This window comes from Staurois parvus, unplaced genomic scaffold (genome assembly GCF_062004578.1).
Source record: "Staurois parvus isolate SC_StPar_1 unplaced genomic scaffold, SC_StPar_1.0 ptg000540l, whole genome shotgun sequence".
Taxonomy (NCBI): Eukaryota; Metazoa; Chordata; class Amphibia; order Anura; family Ranidae; genus Staurois; species Staurois parvus.
Genome location: NW_028318336.1, coordinates 281576 through 308500, shown reverse-complemented (window position 1 = coordinate 308500; position 26925 = coordinate 281576). Strand labels below are relative to the sequence as shown.

At 46.5% G+C, this 26925-nt stretch overlaps 1 protein-coding gene across 1 annotated transcript in view; it reads right to left on the bottom strand.

The window, feature by feature from the left end:
* LOC149451414 (uncharacterized) overlaps positions 1-26925 on the bottom strand; it is an 82735-nt gene that overhangs the window by 13348 nt on the left and 42462 nt on the right. The window contains exons 5-8 of the mRNA XM_089690698.1: positions 11058-11231; positions 7376-7549; positions 2737-2910; positions 826-999 (exon numbers count right to left, since the gene is read on the bottom strand). Coding sequence (XP_089546824.1) covers positions 826-999; positions 2737-2910; positions 7376-7549; positions 11058-11231 — 696 coding nt within the window. The remainder of the gene's footprint in view (positions 1-825; positions 1000-2736; positions 2911-7375; positions 7550-11057; positions 11232-26925) is intronic.

Here is a 26925-nt window from a genome sequence, read left to right as displayed (position 1 = left end):
CGTATAGGTTGCATGCCGACGATCACCGCAGGATGGATCGGATCTGCAGATTGAGCATAATGGATGGGAGTCCAATCCATTATGCTCCCCAATCCGCAGATCCGATCCATCCTGCGGGGATCGTCAGCATACAACCTATACGGGGTGACACCGGACCCACTCTATGAAAAGTTGTAAAGAAAGCCGACGGTCCCCGCAGGATGGAGACCCCTGGTTTAAAGCGGAGTTCCACTCACCTGTCAAAAAATAAAAGTCATCGGATCTGCGGATTGAGGAGCATAATGGATCAGAGTCGGCAGGGATCGTCGGAGAGGGTGTCACCAAGTGTTATCGCTCCGGGTGACACCAACCCTAGGGACGGCCCTAGATGTAGAGACTGGTGGAATAGTAGACAGTTTCTGCTTTCTTGGGTCAGTTGTTAACAAAAAAGGATCCATCAGCCAAGAAAACCACACACATTGCCACTTACAAGAGCAAGGATGAAAAGATCTTCCACAGTACTGATGTGTCTATAAGTACAAGGATCAGAATTGTTGGAGTTTTGGTATATTTTGTCACTCTCTAAGGATGTGAAATCTGCACAACGTAGAAGCAAAATAGAAAATTATATGATCTAATGCTGGCAAGTACTGTATGTACCTATCCCCTAAACAGAACCATGGATAATATTTATAAGGTAACATATAACTATGCTTTAACTGAAACAACTGATAATATGCATTCACTTCTGGGACCTATACATCACCACTGTTCTGTTAATGAGATAAGTATGGAGCTTCGCTAAACCCACATTGTATCATCAGCAAGACCCAACCCAACACTTACAATTACTTGTACAGTATCCCCACTTCTCATCCTTATCATAATCCTCTGTTGTAGCGCACCAAAGACGTCCTTCCGGGCTGTCATCACTGATACAGTCCGAATGCCACTTGGACTTATACTTAAATGGGAAGACACAGGGTTCGCCAGTAGCTCTACCACCTACAGCATACATCACTGTGAAAAAAAAGCATAAAAGAGTTACCTAGCAAGGGAAAAATAATGTACAGACAAAACAATGGCTGCAACAGCACAGAATACGCCCTCTGGAGTGGCCCAGTCAGAGTCCTGATCTCAACCCGATTGAAATGCTGTGGCATGACCTTAGTACATATTGGTATATATACTGTATATACACATTTTTAATTTTTTAATTGCTTACTGATATACACTTGCAAGAAAAAGCATGTGAACCCCTTGGGATTATGTGGAGTTTTACATGAATTGGGCATAAAATGTGCTCTGAACGTCATCTAAGTCACAACAATAGAAGAACACAGTCTGCTGAACATAATACTACACAAACATTAAATGGCTGCAACAGCACAGAATACGCCTTCTGGAGTGGCCCAGTCAGAGTCCTGACCTCAACCCGATTGATATGCTGTGGCATGACCTTAAGAGAGCGATTCACACCAGACATCCCAAGAATATTGCTACACTGAAACAGTTTTGTGAAGAGGAGTGGTCCAAAATGACTCCAGATCCTTGTGCAGGTCTGATCTCCAACTACAGAAAACGTTTGGTTGAGGTTATTGCTGCCAAAGGAGGGTCAACCAGTTATTAAGTCCAAAGGTTCACATACTTTTTCCTCCCTGCACTGTGAATGTTTACATGTTATGTGCAATTAAACCATGGCAACATCTAATGTTTGTGTAGTATTATGTTCAGCAGACTGTGTTCTTCTATTGTTGTGACTTAGATGACGTTCAGAGCACATTTTATGCCCAATTCATGCAAAACTCCACGTAATCCCAAGGGGTTCACATACTTTTTCTTGCAACTGTATATATACACTGTATGTTGAAATGCATTTTTATCACAAAATATCTAAAAAATATTTTTAAAAATAAATTTTCAAATATACTGTATGACTTTAAAAATACAATTAATCTACATTTTTTAAATATATTAAATACGGGCAAAATTGTAATATTTCAAATACATTTTTCTTCCATGGGGGGGGGGGTAAATCCTCTGGAGGGCAAGTGGTTAGCAAAAAAAAGTCTTAAAGCTAAACTCCGAGATAAGGAAGTAATGTCTTAATAAGAGTCCTGTGTATTCAAACTAGAATCTTGGTGTGCTTTGTGTATTTCTTCCAGATCTCTGCAGCAATCCAGTGTAAACCGTTGCCCCTGGGCAGGCACTTCCTGTAATAAAGACCTGTCGCTATTGCTCTATCATGTTATTCAGAGTGACTGGTCTTGTCCCCGCCCCCTTCCTATTGTTTCTACAAGCATCCTGTGATGGGTGTGGCCTGCTGAGCACCTCCCTCAGCTATGCTCTTTGGCCAGGCTAGTGGGGATGTCACTCCCACATATACAACAAGGTAATCCCCGAGTTTGAAAAGACAAATAGTGCACACAAAGTACATATATATATCCTTTGTAGCTATTGAGAAATTAAATAGATGAAACCACCTTCAGCAGTATCAATATGTCTTTGAGTACAAAGATAAGAATAGTTGGGGGTGTAGTATTGTCTGTCACTCTCCAAAGCTGCCCATCCATGGGTCACACTTTGACCAGTTCAGCAGGGACTGGCCAGATATCTCTATGTGGCCACTGTGGCGAAATATAAACCAATCAATAGAGCAACTTATGTTCAACCGCCTTGTTGGTATATTCCCCACTTGATCAGCGCCAAAGGCCATAGACTGCAGTGATGACAATGAGACCAAAACACAACACTTACATTTACGGGTACAATATCCCCAATTCTGATCCTTATCATAGTCCGCTGTTGTAGCGCACCAGAGACGCCCTTCAGAGGTGTCATCGCTGGTACAGTCCGAATACGATTTGGACTTGTATGTAAATGGAAAGGCACAGTGCTCACCATGAGCAGTTCCACCTACAGCATACTTCACTGTGAAAAAAAGTATAAAATAGTTACCTTGTGAAGGAAATAATATACAGAAATAGGGCCAGATCTAGCCTATCTGGTCTGGGGGTGCAGTAAAAAAGGTTAGGGGGCATAATGTCAACACTGTGAATCACTGAAAGTCTGTCACACAGGGTCACGACCTGGGAAACACTAGTATGTATCAGGCTGACACAGAACCTGTCCTCTTTATATCATATGTTCCTATCAGAGTCCCTATTTAAATCAGGAGTCCTCATCAGAGGCCTCCTTTACACTGAGTTCCCATCAGGTGTCCCAATGAGGGTGCCTCCATCAGAGTTCCCCCTTACATCAGGGTCCCTATCAGAGTGCCCCCTTACTTTAGGGATCCCCATCAGAGTACCCCCTTACATCAGGTTTCCCCATCAGAGTGCCCCCTTACATCAGGTGGCCCCATCAGTGTGCCCCCTTACATCAGGTGTCCCCATCAGAGTGCCCCCTTACATCAGGTGTCCCATCAGAGTGGCCCCTTACATCCAGAGTCCCATCAGAGTCTACATTAGAGTGCCCCCTTACATCAGGTGTCCCTATCAGAGTGCCCCCTTACATCAGAGATCCCCATCAGAGTACCCCCTTACATCAGGTGCCCCCATCAGAGTGCCCCCTTACATCAGGTGTCCCCATTAGAGTGGCCCCTTACATCAGGTGTCCCATCAGAGTGGCCCCTTACATCAGGTGTCCCATCAGAGTCACCATGAGAGTGGCCCCTTACATCCAGTGTTCCATCAGAGTCCCCATCAGAGTGCCCCCTTACATCAGGTGTCCCCATCAGAGTGCTCCCCTTACATGGATTGTACCCATCTGTGTGCCTCCTTACGTCAACTGTCTGCATCAGACTGGCTCATGGATTAATGCATGCATTTTCAGAGACCAGGGGGGGGGCACAGCTAAAATCTGGGTGGGCACAGTCCACCCCAGCACCCCCCTAGAGCCGGCCCTGTGCAGAAATCTTTCGGGAGTAGCGCTACACTGCTTTTTAAGGACTCTCCCTTCTCCTCCCAGGTCGCTCAGGCACCTGGAGCTGTAGTTTCCTTTCAGAGAGGAGCGATTCCACCTGTTGTGGACAGGTGTCTTTTATACTGATAACAAGTTCAAACAGGTGCCATTGATACAGGTAATGAGTGCAGGACAGAGGAGCCTCTTAAAGAAGAAGGTACAGGTCTGTGAGAGCCAGAAATCTTGCTTGTTTGTAGGTGACCAAATACTTATTTTCCACCATAATTTGCAAATAAATTCTTTCCAGATCAGCCAATGTGATTGTCTGGATTTGTTTTCTCATTTTGTCTCTCATAGTTGAGGTCTACCTATGATGCCAATTACAGGCCTCTCTCATTTTTTTAAGTGGGAGAACTTGCACAATTGGTGGCTGACTAAATACTTTTTTGCCCCACTCTATATCGTGGAACAGGACTGATGGGCTGGGCAGTCCCATGAAATAAGGAGGGGCATAGATGGCAATAAACATGCTAAACAAAATGGAATCATTTAACAACATTATAACATATATTAAATATAAATAAATAAATAGGAAAAAAAAAAAAAATATATATATATATATATATATATATATTAATACCATCAGTGCAGAGACGCATGATATGATATGATTCAGTAAAGCTGATAACAAGTGATTGTATTCACAAAGATCATAATACTTAAAAGAACTTGAAAATAAACTAACATCCATAAACTGTGTTTTTGATAACTGGAACTGATTCAAAGAAATTTGCAGTTTTTCTTAGGGCTCCATGTACACGGGGCATTTGGAAAACTCTTCTGAACAATGGAAACTGACTGATGGAAAGCGTCAGTTTAGCCGCGATTGCATACCACGTTTATGTGTGTTCAGAAGCATTTTTAAAAGATAACCTCAGGAGACCTTCCCAAATGCCCAGAATGCACTGAAAAACAGTAAATCATTAACTATTTCAGACATTTTGAGAGGAATAGAGAGAGCAGAAGCAGAGAGAGCAGTATGTGTTGAGATGACCTGTCTTTTCTGGTTGTATTCACTATGGATCCCATCATGAGCATAATGCGGCACGTTCTACCATTTTTTCCTTCACGTGAAACCTGGAACTGACTGCGCTGGTGTACCGGGTCCATTTGAATACATGGAAAACGCTTTGCATGCATTTCTGATGATGAAAAAAGACTCTGGACAGCATCTGGATATGGAACAGTTAAAAACATCTTCTAAACGCAAACGCATATAAATGCGGTTAACCGCATTTACAAGCATTTGGCATTTGAAACGCTGGTAAAATCTACTCCTGAACGCAAGTTTGGTGCGTCCAACTGTAAACTCAACTGCCTGTAAGCGACTGTAAACGATGATGTGTACATGGACACATAGGAAAACATTAGGGAGAGTTCAGGGGCTGCTGAAAAAAACGCAGAAAAGCTCCTAAACGTCAGTTTATCAGCTGCAGTGTACATGAGCCCATAAAATAACAATTTCAATCTTGAAAGTTGATCTACTGGATGCATTCTCATACCAGAAGGAGACTGGAGCCTGGAAGTATGGGGGGTTCTTAATTATTGGAATGCCAAACCTTTAATCAGGCATTACAAAGAGATTAAGGTGGCAAAACGATTGAAAATACCATTAAATCTCTCAAAAGAGAAAACATTTTAAAGTTATATTTATAAACGTGTTATATGTTCTGTGATATTTGATAGGTTCTGAAGGGAAATGTATGTCTTTTAGGTCTGTCATTTTGTTTTCCCCCCACTCCATTTTATATTTTGTACTAACATGTTGATTAACCTCCCTGGCGGTATGATTATTTCAGATTTTTGGTGCTGAAAGCGGTACCATTTTTTTGCATGGAAATATGTATTTTTTTTATTGTAGGCTGTAATTTTTAGGAAAAACTCACTGAAATCTGTCCGAACAAGAGTCTAGTAAACATCCCGGGTATGATAAAATTTGAAACACAAAATCATAAATTATAATTTAATAAATAATCATAAAAATAATATAAAAATAATAAAAAATTTAATTCAATAATATAATCAAACCAAAAACACTGAAATGTGAAATAGAGCGCCAAGTTCGCACAATGCTGAGCTCAGTCGCAAAATCGTTTTCAGTTTCTGATGATGAATTTCCCCCACGAATCATTATCACTCAATTCTGTAAGTGGTTCTGATTTACTATCGCTGTTCTCTAGCTGATCTAAACCGCTTTTGACCTAAAGGGACACTTTTTGGACGCCATGGACATTTCTCAGTTTCCAGGCAGAAAGAACAGACAAAATGCAGGCAGGGCGCAGGACAAAGCACTAGGGACAAAATGTATGTGAAATAGGTTGAAACAGCAATGTTTTACTGTGTAAAATGAAAAAAAAAAAAATGACATTTTTTAAAATGTTTAAATTTCCCGCCGCCGGCGGCGGCGGTGCCCGTACGTCCCGACGTCACAGGGACAGGACACAGAAGCCGGATGCCGGCATCGGCCGGAGGAGATGGCCGGGGACGCTGCAGGGGACACATCGTGGGAGCGCAGGGTAAGGTAAGTGAAGAACACATGCCGGAGCAGCGCCGCAGGGTATTCCCGAGTGTAGCTCGGGGTTACCGCTTTTGGTACTGAAATGTTACCCCGAGCTACACTCGGGAATACCGCCAAGGAGGTTAATTGTTTTGTATTATACCCAGAATGAGTGAATGAAAATATGCTGTCAGTTATGTGTTACAGAACTGTACTCACAATATTCTTCTATTTCTTATCTTAGCTTAGCCTTGGTAGAGACGGAGATAGTATCCAATTATTTCTTTGTACTAACAGCACCTGTTTCTGTTATGATATAATTAAAAGTCAAATACTTCTGTCCCATGGGAAAATAATTGTTGGATACTTGTAACTGATTTCAAAGCCTGAGAAAATCATGTTCACAGCCTTGACAAGTATCTAGCGAGATTCTAATGTATGTAGTAGATAAGTGTTTTAAAACAATTTAGAAACTTTCTTTATTCCTGGGAAAGTGAAACTCCACTTCTCATCACTTTTCATAATTGACGTCAATGTTTGTCTTTTTGTATTCAGCCAATCAATTACTGACAACTCAGCTTTTTGATACTCTGTGCCCCCCACCTTTCTTTTTTCTGTTATATTAATTTTCTTCCCACTAATAAACTTGAGAGATTGATTTCACCTATAACTGTGTGTATGGCTGTTGTTTCTGATGGTGAAGTCAATCCTCCCGATGCGTCCGTACCTTCAACAGCCTGATAGAGACTGATAGCCAGGGGCTGACAACCTTTCAGGTTCCAATGCTGGAATATATATAGCGAATCTTTAAACAAACCCCAGATAATATCTGTAAGCTTCTGAGGCCTATATATCACAACTGTTCTATGTAGAGATAAGTATGGAGATTTGCTAAACCTACAGCATATCATCAGCAAGACTCAACACAAAACTTACAATCACATGAACAGTATCCCCACTTCTGATCCTTGTCATAATCTGATGTTGTAGAGCACCACAGACGCCCATCGGAAGCTCCATCCTTCGTACAGTCCGAATATGACTTAGACTTGTATGTAAATGGGAAGACACAGGGCAGACCATTACCGTTTCCACCTACAGTATACATCACTGTAGAAAAAAGTATAACAGAGTTACCTAGCAAAGAAAAATAATATACAGACGTCCTCTATATACCTAATGCATACAAAGATTTATCAATGAAGAGTTAAAAGAGTAATAATGTGAAGAATCCCATATTAACCATCAGAAGTTATATAGTATGTGTAAGAAAGTGCAGTGCTAAAAAAAATATTTGTATATATTGCGGAATGGTAAAGTGTAACACCTAAAAGTGCAAAAACATTACTAATATATATATATATAACTGTTTTTTTTAAATGCATTTTTTTCTGATGTGCTTTACATTTTGTCACTCAAAGTGCATATGTCTCCATAAACTTCTTACCAGTTACCAGCCCTTAGATGTGGTGGCTGCATTAGTTTTCTTTTTCAAGATTATATTTCTTTATTTCACCTGGTGATTCTGCCAGTAACACACTTACAGTTGTAGGGTGACTACACTCACTTCTCCACTGTATCCATGAGTTGTCAGCCAAGCTGCTTTCCTGAATAGCACAAAAAACAGGTCCTCCTCTACTCATTTTCATTACACAAATTGGTGGGTGGGGAGGTATTTGTAGTTTACAGAAGGCAAATTGGAAAGCAGAAAATGTACTGACTGAAATGCAAGACGTACATCCACCTAAATCTGTGTTATCAACCACTTCTAGTCCTTGTCCAGCACAGTGGGAGAGGGAGAAGCAGTACAAGGAACCAATCAGTTGTGTTTCAGTACTTATGTGCTAATAAGGAACATGCTGATAGGAGGAAAGAGCAGAGTGACAGAGAGATTAAGGCCCCTTTCAGATGGGGCGGACCCACCAGTGGATCCCTTTGCTCAGCGGGGGATCTCTCCGTTGATCCCCCGCTGAGCAAGCGGATGACAGGTCTGTATCTGCTCCATGCTGCACAGCAGACACAGACACCGCCTGCTTTTTCCTATGGGGTGGTCAGATGGAAACAGAACGCCTGTCTGTTTCCACCCAACTGTCATCCAATCTGATCCGCTGTACAGGATCAGATCAGATGGGTGTCATCGGACACTTGAGGCCCATAGAGGCCTTTGGATGATTCAATCAGGTCCGCTTAAAAACCTGACAGATGGACCCAATCAGACCATCAGTGTAAAGGGGCCTAACTTATCAGTCTGCTGCTTCTCCTTTCAATGTCCAGTCACATGTGGGCAAAGGAGTTGGGGGGAGGGGAACAAAACCTGTAAGTGTTGCAAAACTGCAGCAGAAAAAAAATCAAGTCTTCTGAAATCTCAGAACTGGGGGAACAGAAATACAAATACTTTGGCAGGTAAAATGGCTCCCTTAAATATTTTCATCTGTGTATTTAGCGGTTTGCCTGGAGCTTTCACACTGATGGTCTGATTGGGTCCATCTGTCAGGTTTTTAGGTGGACCTGATCGAACCATCCAAAGGCCTCTATGGGCCTCAAGTGTCCGCTGACACCCACCGGCATCTGATCCGATCCTGTACGGCGGATCGGATTGGATGACAGTCGGGTGGAAACAGACAGGCGGTCTGGAGCTTAGCTTTAAATATTTAATTTCCTGTGCAGGGATGGGTACATCTATCATCCTAATGCATCTCTGAAGAGTTAACTCGGAACCACAGCAATTAACTGAACATTTCAGTGGTAATCCACAGGTCAGTTCACAGAAATACTGACTGCACTGCCTGGCCTGGAGTTGGTCAGTGGGTAAAGAATCCATAGATCTATATGTGAAATTTTTTTTTTTTTTTTTTCTTTTTTAAGTCCGCAAACGTGCAACTATAACGAAAAAACCCGTAAGTGTTCACAAAAAATGTGCAAGTGCAAAACACCACACGAAAAAGTGCACTTAGGGGTGTGTTTGTCCTACCCCCGGAAGGGTTGGACCGTTCACCCGATCCCCCGGGGCACGAAGCTCCTGACAGGGACAAGGTTCCCATTTGGTCCTCCTGGCCAAAAGGCCTGGTGGACCACCGTTCCTTATGCCCAGCCGAAGCCGGACATCCAGTACTAGGCAAGGGGGTTCTCCCGAAGAGAAAACCCCCTAGGGATCAGGGGAGGAAGGAACCGTAGGGCTACACATCCTCCCCCTAGACTTCAGGTAAGGCCCGAGGACCCACACCCTCCATCCGTGAAAAACACACACATAAGAACAGAAAAAGTGACAAAACGTGGGAGTGGTTAAATAAATAAATAAAAAATAAAAAAGTGGTACCGTGCCTAATAGTGCACAGACCAGGCCCTGAGGCCTGTAGCAAAAATTGCCCTGGTCCTAGCCAAAAGGCCTGGTCCTTAGGGCGCTGTGCAAAAAGAAGTGAAAAACAGTGGCCATGTGTCATCTTCACACCGTGGGGTCCCACACCCAAGTGTTACTAGTGACACCCCTGAGAGCGTCTTCCCCAGGGGGCACTGAGTTTGCGGACTTTTTGCGTCCCCAGCCCCAGGCCAGACCAAGGTAGATCCGTCCAAATCAGGAGGTACTGGGTCTTTCCAGCTTTCCCAGAGGAATTACTCCCAAGGTCCCAGAGCGTATCGTGGCGCCCCCTGGTTTCTGTCCCTCCGGTCCAGCCTTCCGGACCCCCATCATACCAGTGAGGGTACTATACAACAACCATCCCCGCAAAGCTAGAATGGTCGGGAGCACCCCCACTGGACACTGATAAGAACAGATACTACACATTGATCTTAGCCAAAAGGCCTATGTGAAATACTGCAATAAAAGTATGGTATGCAAAACGTGTAAAAATAGTGGCTATGTGGCTAAACCTGTGGCCATAGGTGTGCGCAACCTATTGCATTAGGGTGTGCACCCCAAAGCTCAAAACACACATCTGTATGTATGTATATATATTTATATACACACACACTCTTACAGATAATATTTTATACAAATACATGTAAACAAACGTTTTCAAATGTATTAAAATATGGACAGTGTCAGTAGGGCAGAAGTTGGTGTGCATAGGGGGAATCTATGCCGCAAGGGGTGATTAGGGTGTGCCCAGGCACTCTTGGCACACCCTGTGCGCACACCTATGCCTATGGCCTTGGAGCCCAGGGATCATGGAGTTTTTGAAATTCTCATTATGTGTCTTAGGGTTTTCTTTGGGTGCTTTGAATGCTTTCCACAGTTTAAAAACACACTGGTTGTTTAACCTCTTGCTAATGAACCAACACATATGTGTGGCAAGTGGTAAGTGGGTCTTAATGCCCACGTGCCACACCTATGCTTTTATTATACACTGACAGCTCCCGATCCCAGTCCACAAACAGAAGCTGGTGGGGGGGGGGGGGGATTGTTATTGTGTAACCACTGTAATATTAAATCATAGCAGCTACATTATCAGGAAATTTTCAATCCAGAAAGTGGTCTACAAAACAGCATTGGTGGAACCCCAGTTATTATTTGTAATTTTCTGTGGCCTATGTATCACAACTGTTCTGCTTATAAAATAATAAGTATGGAGCTTTGCTAAACCCAAAGCATATCATCAGCAAGACCAAACACAATACTTACATTTACACGAGCAGTATCCCCATAGTCCATCTGTATCATAATCGGCTGTTGTAGCGCACCAAAGACGTCCATCAGAGCTCCCATCAGTGGTACAGTCCGTATACCACTTGGACTTATACTTAAATGGGAAAGCACAGGGCTTGCCAGCAGCATTTCCTTCTACAGCTGAGATCACTGTGGAAAAAAAACATATAGCAGAGTTACTTAGCGTTGCCTTATATTATTTAAAGAAAAGTTTTTGTCCGTGGAGATCAGCTTTAAAAAGCAAAACAACTAAAAAAATTGTTTTTCATTTAAATCCAATGCATTTTCTTCACGTGCCTCTTCTTTTGTCACTCAAATTGCATATGCCTGCCTAAAAAGCTTACAGGACCAAATTTTAGAAATACAGGGTCCCCTACTGCCCATGGGGGTCCCCTACTGCACATGAACGAGCCCTACTGCCCATGGGTGACCCCTACTGCGCATGGAAAACCCCTACTGCCCATGGGTGACCCCTACTGCACATGAACGAGCCCTACTGCCCATGGGTGACCCCTACTGCGCATGGAAAACCCCTACTGCCCATGGGTGACCCCCTACTGCACATGAACGAGCCCTACTGCCCATGGGTGACCCCTACTGCGCATGGAAAACCCCTACTGCCCATGGGTGACCCCTACTGCGCACGGACAACTCCTATTGCCCATGGGTGACCCCTACTGCGCATGGATGACCCCTACTGCCCATGGGCAACCCTTACTGCCCATGGACGACCCCCATTGCCCATGGGTGACCCCTACTGCACATGAACGAGCCCTACTGCCCATGGGTGACCCCTACTGTGCATGGATGACCCCTACTGCCCATGGGTGACCCCTACTGCGCATGGACAACCCCTGTGCTGTTCCCCTCATATTTGTTATTTAACTGTGCATTGTATTACCAATTCTTATTTCACCATGTTGTTTCTATGTCTTGATCTGTTGCTGCCATCTGCTGGCCAGAATTTGCATGCTGCATGCCTTTGTTATAGCTAGTAAGTGTTTTCTCTGCTGGGCGTGGTTTTAGGCAAGCCTTGGTTCTGGTCACTTCCTGCAGCCATTTTATCTGCTGTATAGCTGTGTGACAGGACATTCAATACCCTGGGCTTGTGAAGGCATCAGTTTTTGACCAGCAGTTAGCCTCAGGAAAGATTATAACAGGACAGCATGAATACCTCTACTACCTTACAGTATTGTATCACTGTTTGTCGCTGTATTTTGGACCAAATAAACCCACGCTGATTTCATTCCTGTGTATACGTTTGGATCCGTCTAACCTGAACATCTGCCGGTCCGGTCTGCTCCACTGCTTGGATACGAAGGTAGGAAGTTACACAGCCATTATCAGTTATACCTTCATTCGCCTTCATGTGGGGACAGAACAGTCAAAAACTGCCTTAAAGTCCATACCCCGCTACAGATTCCCTCAGAGTCCAGTACCACACTCAGGAATCTCCCTAGCAACAGGCCCACTTGCAGCAAATCTGCCCGGTTACAGTGCATGTTCCACAAGCCTATGCGGAAGCACTGCACATACGCAGTATCTATAGTCTCGCCTGGAAGTCCTCCACAACTCGCCAAGCCATTCCTAAAGTCCTATATTAACTTTTCCTCGCATAACAGAAGTACTGTTTATGCACGTTCCTTACACTGCCGTGGCCGCCGCAAAACCCCGCAATTCATTCTAAATATCTTAGAAATTTTGTCAAGGTGCCCTATCGGAGCTGTGCTGCGATTTTCAGCGCCCAATTCAAAACTTCATTTTCTTAAAGGGACAGCGCACCTTAAGTCAAAATGGCCGAAAAGGACTTTGCACAGTTCCCCAGTGATGAACTAAAGCAAATACAACCTGATACTGATCGTTATGAAGGGCAGGGAACAGAATCCACACTTCCAGCAGAACAAGTCATACGACCAAGACGCTCTCTCAAACCGACAGTAAAAGTCATTGAAAATTATCACACCACGAAAGATGAGCTATGTGATAACCTGGAGGAACAATGGGAACGAGTTTCCTCCCTCATGTCCGGACTTAAATCCTCCTCAGGTGATGCCACAAGCTTACAAGTTGCCATCGGGCGGCTGGACACAGCTCAAGAAAGATACAAGAGACTGTCCACAAGGTATATAACCTTTCTAAAAGACTCTAATATCGATGAAGCCCTATCAGAACTAAGCAAGGCAGAATCAATAGCCAGACAAAGAGACGTCATGGTGCTGGATGTTAAAGGTAAAGCGGAACTCCGTATCTCGCATTTGCAAGAAACTAAATCACACAGATCAAATTCATCTAAACATTCCTCTCGGTCATACAGATCATCGTGCTCAAGAAGCTCAGCCTTGAGCGACAGATTACTAGAGGCCCGCATAAACGCAGAGCAATCCAAAGCGAGACGCTCCTTCACTGAAAAAGAAGCTCTTGCAAGGGCAGAGGCCAAGAGGGCAGAAGCAGAGGCAGAGGCCAAGAGGGCAGAAGCAGAGGCAGAGGCCAAGAGCGCAGAGGCAGAAGCAGAGGCCAAGAGGGCAGAAGCAGAGGCTCGAATAAAGATTTTCGAATCAGAGATGCAGGAGGAAATTGCATTAGCTAAAGTAAGACTACTTGAGCAAGCATTGAGCCAAGGTCTTGATCCAGTCTGCTCGCTACCACAGGAGATAGATGATCCAGTTGATCGCACCAGTGACTATGTACTGAATCAGTTATCTGCGCCACCCCCAGTTTGCAGTACCGTCCAAGCCGAGAACACTGAAACCTCCAAGTCAGCTCTACCTGCGGTACCAGTGCCACCCACAGCACCCGAGCAACCTAATAACCGTTACCCGGAAGTGCCCTCTCAAGGACGGTTGTTACAGAAAGATCGCTATCAGGCGTTTTCTGGCCTACCTCCACAGCTCAAGCAGCAGTCATCACAATATACAGAGGCTAAATGAAAGCTTAACCCTGCAGCTACATCATTCTACCCGGAAGCATCTCACCCCTTCACGCCAGGCAGCCAATACGCCCCAGGGGCATCACAAGTCGTCATGGCAACAAGCAGTGAGAAATCAGATATGTCTGAGTTTGCCAGGTTTATGGTGAGCAGAGAGCTAATCAACACCAGTCTCTCAAAATTTGATGACCGTGCAGAGAGCTACAGAGCTTGGAAGGCGACCTTCAAGGCCGCCATCGCTAACCTCAACCTAACCGCAGAGCAGGAGTTTGACCTCTTGATCAAATGGCTGGGCCCAGGCTCCACAAATCGTGTCAAGAGCCTCAGAACTGTTTATGTGGGACAAGCAGAAGCAGGTCTTGCTGTCGCCTGGCAGAGACTCGAACGTACCTTCGGCAGTGCAGAAGCAATAGAGAAGGCCCTATTCAAGAGACTGCAGAACGTTCCAAGGATCAATCTCAAGGATGTCCAGAAGCTTCAGGATTTAAGTGATCTGCTCATGGAACTGGAGCTTGCCAAGGGTGACCCTCATCTGTCTGGGCTTTGTTACCTGGATACAGCTCATGGAGTGAACCCAATTGTCGTGAAGCTACCATACAGTCTGCAAGAAAAGTGGGCGGCATCAGTCTCAAGGTACAAAAGAGAGCATGACATCACCTTTCCCCCATTTATTCACTTCTGTAGGTTTATCGATGAACAGTCCCAGATGAGGAATGACCCCAGCCTCGACTTCCTGGAGTTCAACACTACAGCTTCAGCAACATCATCATCAAGGTATGAAAGCATCACGCATAAACACAGAGACTTCAAGAGCAGCGTGAGTGTTAGAAAGACTAACCTACCATCTCCTGCAGTACCCACGGGTAAACAGTACACCACCTCATCAGGAGATAAGACCTTCAATCGTGAATGTCCCATTCATAAAAAACCACACTCTCTGAACAAATGTAGAGGGTTTAGATCCAAAACCATACTGGAGCGCAAGAAAATCCTCACCGAGCTCGGGGTATGTTTCAGATGCTGCGCTTCATTGGAGCACATGGCTAAGGACTGTAAATCTGTCATCAAGTGTGAGGAGTGTCATAGTGAAAGACATGCCTCAGCTATGCACCCAATCCCACTCTCCAGAGATTCACCCACTGCCGTCACCACCAGTCCTGCTCCAAGTCATGGCGGGGAGCCCCAAAATTACGCTAATGCAGCGACTGCTGTTTCCTGCTCATGCTTGGATGTATGTGGGGAGGGCCAGTGCGAGAAATGTTGTGCCCGAATATGCCTGATCAAGGTCTACCCAGAGGGACTACCAGAAAAGGCAGTAAAAATGTATGCCATCATTGATGACCAAAGCAACCGGTCCCTAGCAGGTCCTAAATTCTTTGAAGCCTTTGGAATAAAGGGACCATCTGAACCCTATACCTTAAACACCTGCTCAGGCCGTATAGAGACTAGCGGCAGAAGGGCACAAGGATTCATCGCCTCTCCTGTCAGTGGGGATACGGAAATACCCTTACCGACGCTGATCGAATGCGATCAAATACCCAACCATAGGGATGAGATTCCTACCCCAGAAGCTGCATTTCACCAACCTCACCTAAGGCACCTAGCCAACGTTATCCCACCTATGGATATCAATGCCGAGATTCTACTCCTGCTCGGCAGAGACAATCTTAGGGTACACAAGGTGCGTCAACAGTGTAATGGTCCTGACTATGCACCATACGCCCAGAGACTGGACTTGGGATGGGTAATCATAGGAAATGTGTGCTTAGATCAACCAAAAATCAACTCCTTCAAAACGTACGTGCGTGCAGATGGACGCACAACTTGCATTAAGCCATGTCCTCATCACTATGAGGTGAAAGAGAAGTCTCCAGGCCTCGTACAACTATCTGACGTCATTACTCCCCTCTTTGCCGACAACTTGGGGAGATCAGTCTTTCATACAACCAAGGACGACGATAAAGTAGCCTTGTCAGTAGAGGACAGAGAATTTGTCAAGATAATGGACAGTGAGTTCTTTAAAGACAAAACCAATCACTGGGTTTCTCCATTACCCTTCCGAGCTACCAGGGTAAGACTCCCGAACAACCGGGAACAAGCTCTGTCTAGATTTAACTCTCTTCAGCGTACCATGAACAGCAAGCCTGAAATGAGAGAACACATCGTTGCCTTTATGGATAAAATATTCCGTAACAACCATGCAGAACCAGCTCCATCCTTAAGGAAGAACGATGAGTGCTGGTACTTGCCTTCATTCAGAGTAGATCATGCCACTAGACCTATGTCTGTAGGTTCCTTTACTAACTCTACTTGGCTTACAGGTCCGGAGTTTCTGCTAAAACAGGCGGACGATTGTGTACAGGAAGTTTTCAGCATCCAGGATCCGGATAATGATCCAGAAATCCGCGCTGAAGTCAGTGTATTGGTCACTGGAACAAAGCAAATCTCCAGCCTCGGTAGCCAACGCTTTGAACATTTCTCCAGTTGGATGAGACTCGTCAGGACTATCGCAAGGTTAGTGCACATTGCGAAATGTTATCACAATACTCACAAAGATAAGGATTGTCATGGTTGGCACGTCTGCCATAAACCCTTCTCTGCGGAGAACATCTCTCATAGTGAGTCCCTCATAATACGTCACGCCCAACAAGAGGAATTCAATGTAGAATGGAAGTGCTTATACAACAAACAGCAGGTTCCAATAAAAAGCCCTCTTGCCAACTTAAATCCAGTTATTGACAGTTTTGGCTTGCTCAGAGTTGGTGGTCGTTTGAATCAAGCCCACCTAAGAGTTGCAGAACAAAATCCTCTCATCATTCCCAGCAAACACCATATCACTGTCTTGCTGATCCGACACTACCACAAAAAGACTGAACACCAGGGCAGGCAAATCACTGAGGGCAAGTTACGGTCTGCTGGCCTTTGGATTATAGGTATGAAAAGACGTGTGGCCCAAGTACTGCATGACTGTGTTCACTGTCGCAAAGCTAGAGGAAAACAACTACACCAACAAATGGCTGATTTGCCTGCGGACAGACTATGTACAGAGCCGCCTTTCACCTACGTTGGCCTAGACGTCTTCGGGCCATGGATGGTGTCAGCACGCAGGACCCGTGGCGGTCACGCAAACAGTAAGCGTTGGGCTGTACTATTTACTTGCATGAGTGTGCGAGCCGTTCACTTAGAGGTCATAGAATCCATGGACACATCCAGCCTTATTAATGCCTTAAGACGGTTCTTTGCAATCAGAGGACCAATGAAACAGTTGAGGTCTGACCGTGGAAGCAACTTCATTGGAGCCTGTAGAGAACTGAACATAGACACCAAATCCATTCAAGATCACTTGGCGGAAAAGGGTTGCACCTGGATTTTCAATCCTCCTCATAGTTCCCACATGGGGGGCTCCTGGGAGAGAATGATCGGCATCTCACGCAACATCTTGAATTCTATGTTGATGGATGTAAACTCTTCAAGACTCACACATGAGACTCTAGTCACCCTTCTCGCTGAAGTTTCAGCTATCATCAATTCTAGACCCCTCGTGCCAGTATCTATGGATCCTGAAACACCAGCCGTACTGACTCCAGCTATCCTACTTACCCAAAAAACTGAGATTACGCTATTACCTAGTGGAGAATTTACTCATGCGAATATCTACCAAAAACACTGGAAACGTGTACAATACCTAGCTGATTACTTCTGGAACAGGTGGCGAAAGGAGTATCTCAATATTCTTCAAGGAAGAAGAAAGTGGCAACACCACAAACCAAACCTAAAAGAAGGTGACCTCGTGTTAATGAAGGAGCAACATACCGTACGGATTGACTGGCCTATGGGACTAATTACAAAGGTTCTTCCTAGCAAGGATGGCAAGGTTCGTAAAGTGGAGTTGAAGATCTTCAGAAAGGGTGAGCTTAAAATATTCGCAAGGCCAATTAATGAACTCATTTTGATACTACCCATTGAGAACATTCCTGCTGGGTGAACTCTACTGAACTTGAACTTTGTGGTTCTTCTCTATTCCAACTCGGAATCTACTATATTGTTATGTTTATTGCATTCTAACATGTTCTTTGTTACAGGTTGTTTTATATTTTATGGACATTCGTCATAGTGAAATCCCTTATGGAATTTCAGATGGGGAGTGTGCTGTTCCCCTCATATTTGTTATTTAACTGTGCATTGTATTACCAATTCTTATTTCACCATGTTGTTTCTATGTCTTGATCTGTTGCTGCCATCTGCTGGCCAGAATTTGCATGCTGCATGCCTTTGTTATAGCTAGTAAGTGTTTTCTCTGCTGGGCGTGGTTTTAGGCAAGCCTTGGTTCTGGTCACTTCCTGCAGCCATTTTATCTGCTGTATAGCTGTGTGACAGGACATTCAATACCCTGGGCTTGTGAAGGCATCAGTTTTTGACCAGCAGTTAGCCTCAGGAAAGATTATAACAGGACAGCATGAATACCTCTACTACCTTACAGTATTGTATCACTGTTTGTCGCTGTATTTTGGACCAAATAAACCCACGCTGATTTCATTCCTGTGTATACGTTTGGATCCGTCTAACCTGAACATCTGCCGGTCCGGTCTGCTCCACTGCTTGGATACGAAGGTAGGAAGTTACACAGCCATTATCAGTTATACCTTCATTCGCCTTCATGTGGGGACAGAACAACCCCTATTGCCCATGGGTGACCCCTACTGCGGATGAACGACCCCTACTGCCCACGGGTAACCCCTACTGCGCATGGACGACCCCTACTGCCCATGGGCGACCCTTACTGCCCATGGGTGACCCCTGCTGTGCATGGATGACCCCTACTGCCCATGGGTAACCCCTACTGCGTATGGACAACCCCTAATGCCCATGGGCGACCCCTACTGTGCATGGACAACACCTAATGCCCATGGGCGACCCCTACTGCCCATGGGCGACCCCTACTGGCCACACGTCCAACACACAAGGTAGCAGGTAGTGGGAGAGCACATACAGTGAAGGAAATAAGTATTTGCTCCCCTGCTGATTTTGAATGTTTGCCCCTCACAAAGAAATGATCGGTCTAAAAATTGAATGGTTGGTGTATCGTAACACTGAGAGACAGAATAGCAACAAAAATTTCAAAAGAAATGCATGTCTAACAAATGATGACTGATGTGCATGTTCATGAGGGAAATATGTATTTGATCCTCTTCACAAAACATGACTTAGTACTTGGTGGCAAATCCCTTGTTGGCAATCACAGAGGTCAGACGTTTCCTGTAGTTGGCCCCCAGGTTTGCACACATCTCAGGAGGGATTTTGGCCCACTCCTCTTGGCAGATCCTCCCCAAGTCATTAAGGTTTGGTGGCTGACGTTTGGCAACTCGAACTTTCAGCTCACTCCACAGATTTTCAATCGGATTAAGGTCTGGAGACTGGCTAGGGTACTCCAGGACCTTAATGTGCTTCTTCTTGAGCCACTCCTTTGTTGCCTTGGCTGTGTGTTTTGGGTCATTGTCATGCTTATTTCCTTCACTATATCAAGGTATCCCCAGGAAGACCTTGAAGACAAAAGTGATACCCTATAGGTGGAAACTCAACAAAAAGAAACTTTCCTAGGCTGGCAAGACTGCACAAGACTGGAAAAAGAAGCAATGGTGACACTAGGTATGCAGCTGTATTTATTTGGTTTTTTTTTGTTGGAGGGTTTAATATCATTTTACCTGAAACTGTGGATTTAAATATATTGGAATATATTTTTTTTTAAATTACATTTACAGTGATTGTTTTTAAGGCTAATGTTGTACTAATTGGATTGTGTAATTTTACATACCAACGTTCTTTCTGATGTGCAGTAAATTATAATGAAACATTGCAAAATAGGTAGTCAGTCATGGCATTTGATACAAATGAATGAAACTGGCTAAGGGTTTACATCTCTTGCAGATGAATGATACTATATGTAGCACTAACCCAATAGGAGCCTACTGAGTTTGACATGGTCCCCCTAAGCTCTGCACAGCCAGGCAGCATACATTTTCCACACTTTTTATCAGAGGCAGTAATACAGTCCTTGAGCTGTTTTTTTTTTTTGTTTGTTTTTATTGAGGGGTTAACAACTTGGATAGGGTCTAGGCTGGGGGGACTGACCATTTGGAAACTTGGGCACTGCCCTAGGTCAATAAGGGGCCCCATGAGATGCCCCTGATCCCTTTTTCATAGACTTTTTTGAGTTTGGACAAGGACACAGGGGCCCCATGATCCCCTATTGCCCAGGGGCCCCATGAGTTTTCAGTCCGCCCCTGGGTCTAGGGGTATATGGGATGCCCAAGGAACTTCAAAATTGAGAACTAACTTCTTAGCAAACTGTACACTGTACAAAAATGTGGAACAGAAAAATAGCACTGCCTCTTTAAGGAGCACTGAAGTCCCCTTGATGTACCTCCTCAGACCCCAGATGAATCCTTCCTCTTTCACCCAGCTGCACTGAGGGTATACCTGGGAAAGGAATTCCAAGACCTGGCAATTAAGTAGTCCCGGATGAGAACTAGTTGGGTCTTGCGATCTGACCGCCCTCTCCCTTTATCTGGCCCAGGGGGTGTAGAAGTACTCACACTATCCTGTCCTGTTAGTTTGATGGGTTGCAGCTACTTTCAGGCTTTACACTAGGCTGCCGCCTTCCCTGCAGACAGGGTTGTCCTCCCTAGGAGACTTGGCACAGGAGAGATTCTTCTGTCCAGAAACCAGCCTGTAGGTAGGCTCCTCTCCCTGGGGCCACCTCCCAGGCTCCACACTTCAGCACATTCTTTCAGTCCATCTTCCACCCGACTCAACACTACCCCTAGAGCACAGGCTCTGCCACATGTAAGGGTTGCTCATAGCCACCATGCCTGGCTTCCAGCCTGGGGATGGGTCAGGTTCCCTTAAACATGCAAATCTAGGCCTCCTCCCCTTCTCCACCCCTCTTCCAAAATGTTCGAGCAGTTTCCGGAAGGGTGGGAGGGCTCCAGAAGCCCTGCCCCGTAGAGCCTCCCAGCCTGTCCTGAGGTGACCTCAGGTGACCTCTCTACCTCACTCCCAGGCTAACTGATCCCGAGCTTCTAACAAGCCTCTGACTCACAAAAATCCTATCTAGCTAAACTAGAGGGCGCTACATATAGAATAGTGGATGTGTTTCCAGATCTAGAGGAAAGTCCTTTAAAACCGAGAGAATCCATTAAAATTCTTATAACAGCCAATAGAAAACTAATATTCAATATTTCCTTTGCAGTGCTTAGTTTTTAACTAATCCGTTATTTTCTGTCTGGGTAATAAACAATCAGCAAGCAGCATAGTGGCTAAATGGGTAGCCCTTGTGCCTGGCAGCACTAGGGTCGCTGGTTCAAAGCCCAACCATGACACCACCTTCCTGGAGTTTGCATGTTCTACCTGTGCCTGTGTGGGTTTCCTCCCACACTCCAAAGACCTGCTGGTAGGTTTATTGGCTCCTGTCTAAATTGGCCCTAGTATGTGTATGAATGTGACCTCACATCCTATGCTCCTTGAGGGTTAGGCACTGATGTGAATGTACAATATATATATGCATGTGTGAAGTGCTGCATAAATTGTAAAGTACCTGAAAAAAATAAAAACACAGCTTTGCATGTGCTAATGACACACATAGGATGAAAATGTAGAAAACCTCATAAAAAATATAATGAAAACTAAAATTATGATGACAAAGAAGACATCACTTTAGAGATGTGGCGTCTGGTGGAATAGTAGACGGTTTCTGAATCCTTGAAAAGAAAAAAGAAAAAAAAGGATCCAGCATCCAAGAAAACCACATACACTTAAAGTTGAACCAGGGAATATCCAATTGCCTCTTGGGGGATCAGGAAGGAATTTTTTTTTCCCAGCAGGAGCAAATTGGATCGTGCTTTGCTGGGTTTTTTGCCTGTAGACTGTCTACAAATGGAGAAAGTTTAGCACTGTTGGTACTCTCCCTAGGCGTTGTCGTCCTGTAAAAATGACTGCAAGAGCACAGCACAGAATGCTGCACGAGGTAAAGAAGAATCCCAGAGTGTCAGCTAAAGACCTACAGAAATCTCTGGCACATGCTAACATTTTTGTTGACACATCTACAATAAGGAAAACATTAAACAAGAATGGAGTACATGGGAGGACACCACGGAGGAAGCCATTGCTGTCCAAAAAGAATATTGCAGCACGTTTGAAGTTTGCAAAAGAGCACCTGAATGTTCCACAGCACTACTGGCAAAATATACTGTGGACAGATGAAACCAAGATTGAGTTGTTTGGGAAGAACACACAACACTATATGTGGAGAAAAAAAGGCCCAGCACACCAACATCAAAACTAGAGATGAGCGAAGTATTCAAAAATTCGATTCGACTGATTCGGCGAATTCGTGGAAAAATTTTGATTCGAGTCGAATATATTCGCTGTGAATTTAACTTAAAAAAGGGTGTTTCTAGGCTTCAGAGAGACTTAATATTAGTGCTGAACACTGTACCTTTAATTTAAATGCCCTTGGAGTCTGCTGGGGAAGAGAAATAATACTGTCAGTCAGTATGACATGCAGATGAGTGCCGTCGATCTTAGAATCACCGCACACTTCACTCATTTGGGCAGTCACGGGGCCAAAACCAGAGTGTGGAGCCACAGTGTGGCGGTGGAGGCAGCAGCAATGGGAGGCCATACAGCACCCTATGACAAAAATGGAAACCACCAGCAGTGTGAGGAGACCTGAAAGTGGCACATGGCAGAGTGTGGCGATAGAGACAGCAGCAATGGGAGGCCATACAGGGACCCATGACACACTCTGGACCTGGCAGCAGCATGAGGAGGCGGTACAGGGGCCCATGGCAGATTACGGGCCTGGCAGCAGCATGAGGAGTCGGTACGGGGGCCCATGGCAGATTACGGGCCTGGCAGCAGCAATGGGAGGCCGTACAGGGACCCATGACACACTCTGGACCTGGCAGCAGCATGGGGAGGCGGTACAGGGGCCCATGACAGATTACGGGCCTGGCAGCAGCATGAGGAGTCGGTACGGGGGCCCATGACACACTCTGGACCTGGCAGCAGCATGAGGAGGCGTTACAGGGGCGCATGACAGATTACGAGCCTGGCAGCAGCAACTTGGACAGGAGGACGTTCAGCTTCTGCACCGTCTGGTGCGTGCTCGCAAACTGTTGTCTCTTGGAAACGGATTCCAAGAAAGACTGCTGACGGAATCCGTGAAGAGGAGTAGCAGGAGAAGGAGCATCTGAACGAGCGGAATATGCCAACAAGCGACAACAGGGGCCCATGACAGATTACGGGCCTGGCAGCAGCATGAGGAGTCGGTACGGGGGCCCATGGCAGATTAGGGGCCTGGCAGCAGCTATGGGAGGCCCGTAATCTGCCAGCACCCTATGACAAAAAATGGAACCCACCAGCAGTGTGAGGAGACCTGAAAGTGGCACATGGCAGAGTGTGGCGATGGAGACAGCAGCAATGGGAGGCCGTACAGGGACCCATGAGAGACTCTGGACCTGGCAGCAGCATGAGGAGGCGGTATAGGGGCCCATGGCAGATTAGGGGCCTGGCAGCAGCTATGGGTGGCCCGTAATCTGCCAGCACCCTATGACAAAAAATGTAACACACCAGCAGTGTGAGGAGACCTGAAAGTGGCACATGTTTGGGGCATGATTCATGGCGGATTTAGTCAGTTGTGTCAGGAACTGGTGGTTTGAAATCCAGACTAATCCACGCCTGATTCATTTTCACAAACGTCAGTCTCTCCACACTTTGGGTGGACAGTCGTGTCCTCCGCGGAGTTGCAATACCTCCTGCCGCACTAAACACGCGCTCCGATGCCACGCTACTGGCCGGGCATGACAGCCTTTCAAGGGCAAATTCAGCTAGTTGGGGCCAAAGGTCAAGTTTCGTTGCCCAGTAGTCAAGGGGATTGTCTACCTCGGTTGGCAGGGTGCTGTCCAAGTAGGCCTAAGCCTGTTGTTTGAGGTCCTGCTCCAGGTCCACCTGATGCTGCTGCTGCTGCTGCTGCTGCGGCTGGTTAGTAGTTTCCTCACTGCGCTGGTGAAGAAAGCTACTCATCATCGACTGCAGACTGAGGCAGCCGCTGCTGGTGGAGCTGCCACTGCTCCTACCACCCCACCCCTCCCCTGCTGCCATGGCAGCGGAACGCGAGCGCACAGGGCCCACAGTGTCTGAGGATGGACGTTGGCGCAGACAGGCAGAGACCAGCTGACTACATAGGTGGTTTTTATAGTACGTTATTTTGGCCTCCCTCTCAGCAGGTGTGAAAAAGGCCACCATTTTTGAACGGTAGCGAGGGTCCAACAAGGTGGACAGCCAAAAGTCATCCCTCTGTCTGATGGTTATTATTCGGCTGTCGCTACGCAAGCAACCGAGCATGCTATGGGCCATTTGTGCCAAGGAATGCGAGGGACTCCCTGCCTCTATCTCCACAGCATACTGCCACGGTGCGTCTGGGTCCTCTGTCTCCTCCTCCTCCTCCTCCTCTACCAGATGCTCCTGCTCCTCCACTCCTGTCCGCTGAGTGGAAAAACCACCCATTTCACTCAATAATTCCTGAGCACCAATGTCCTCCTCTACCTCCTCCTCTTCTTCCTGTCCTGCCCCCACAGGGGTCATGTGGCGTTGAGATCTGTGCGCCACGTCTACCGCACCCTGACCAGCCATTGTTAACAGCATTTGTTCCAGGACGTGCAACAGAGGAATGACGTCGTTCATCCCATAGTCCTGCCGACTCACGAATAGCGTGGCCTCCTCAAAGGGCCTGAGCAAGCGCAGGTGTCACGCATGAGCTGCCAATGGCTGACATCTAAGTTACACAGGGAGTACCTTTATCCGCTTTTAACATCAGGAAATCTGTGATGGCCTTTCGCTGTTCGTAAAGGCGGTCTAACATGTGTAGGGTTGAATTCCACCTTGTTGCAACGTCACAGCATGAGGAGTCGGTACGGGGGCCCATGGCAGATTACGTGCCTGGCAGCAGCAATGGGAGGCCCGTAATCTGCCAGCACCCTATGACAAAAAATGGAACCCACCAGCAGTGTGAGGAGACCTGAAAGTGGCACATGGCAGAGTGTGGCGATGGAGACAGCAGCAATGGGAGGCCGTACAGGGACCCATGAGAGACTCTGGACCTGGCAGCAGCATGAGGAGGCGGTATATAGGGGCCTATGGCAGATTAGGGGCCTGCAGCAGCTATAGGAGGCCCATAATCTGCCAGCACCCTATGTCAAAAAATTCAACACACCAGCAGTGTGAGGAGACCTGAAAGTGGCACATGGCATGAGACACTGTGGACCTGGCAGCAGCATGAGGAGGCGGTATATAGGGGCCCATGGCAGATTAGGGGCCTGGCAGCAGCTATGGGAGGCCCGTAATCTGCCAGCACCCTATGTCAAAAAATTCTACACACCAGCAGTGTGTGAGGAGACCTGAAAGTGGCACATGGCAGAGTGTGGCGATGGAGACAGCAGCAATGGGAGGCCGTACAGGGACCCATGAGAGACTCTGGACCTGGCAGCAGCATGAGGAGGCGGTATATAGGGGCCTATGGCAGATTAGGGGCCTGGCAGCAGCTATGGGAGGCCCGTAATCTGCCAGCACCCTATGTCAAAAAATTCTACACACCAGCAGTGTGTGAGGAGACCTGAAAGTGGCACATGGCAGAGTGTGGCGATAGAGACAGCAGCAATGGGAGGCCGTACAGGGACCCATGAGAGACCCTGGACTTGGCAGCAGCATGAGGAGGCGGTATAGGGGCCCATGGCAGATTAGGGGCCTGGCAGCAGCAATGGGAGGCCCGTAATCTGCCAGCACCCTATGTCAAAAAATTCTACACACCAGCAGTGTGTGAGGAGACCTGAAAGTGGCACATGGCAGAGTGTGGCGATGGAGACAGCAGCAATGGGAAGCCGTACAGGGACCCATGAGAGACTCTGGACCTGGCAGCAGCATGAGGAGGCGGTATATAGGGGCCCATGGCAGATTAGGGGCCTGCCAGCAGCTATGGGAGGCCCGTAATCTGCCAGCACCCTATGTCAAAAAATTCTACACACCAGCAGTGTGTGAGGAGACCTGAAAGTGGCACATGGCAGAGTGTGGCGATGGAGACAGCAGCAATGGGAGGCCGTACAGGGACCCATGAGAGCCTCTGGACCTGGCAGCAGCATGAGGAGGCGGTATATAGGGGCCTATGGCAGATTAGGGGCCTGGCAGCAGCTATAGGAGGCCCATAATCTGCCAGCACCCTATGTCAAAAAATTCAACACACCAGCAGTGTGAGGAGACCTGAAAGTGGCACATGGCATGAGACACTGTGGACCTGGCAGCAGCATGAGGAGGCGGTATATAGGGGCCCATGGCAGATTAGGGGCCTGGCAGCAGCTATGGGAGGCCCGTAATCTGCCAGCACCCTATGTCAAAAAATTCTACACACCAGCAGTGTGTGAGGAGACCTGAAAGTGGCACATGGCAGAGTGTGGCGATGGAGACAGCAGCAATGGGAGGCCGTACAGGGACCCATGAGAGACTCTGGACCTGGCAGCAGCATGAGGAGGCGGTATATAGGGGCCTATGGCAGATTAGGGGCCTGGCAGCAGCTATAGGAGGCCCGTAATCTGCCAGCACCCTATGTCAAAAAATTCTACACACCAGCAGTGTGAGGAGACCTGAAAGTGGCACATGGCAGAGTGTGGCGATGGAGACAGCAGCAATGGGAGGCCGTACAGGGACCCATGAGAGACTCTGGACCTGGCAGCAGCATGAGGAGGCGGTATATAGGGGCCTATGGCAGATTAGGGGCCTGGCAGCAGCTATGGGAGGCCCGTAATCTGCCAGCACCCTATGTCAAAAAATTCTACACACCAGCAGTGTGAGGAGACCTGAAAGTGGCAC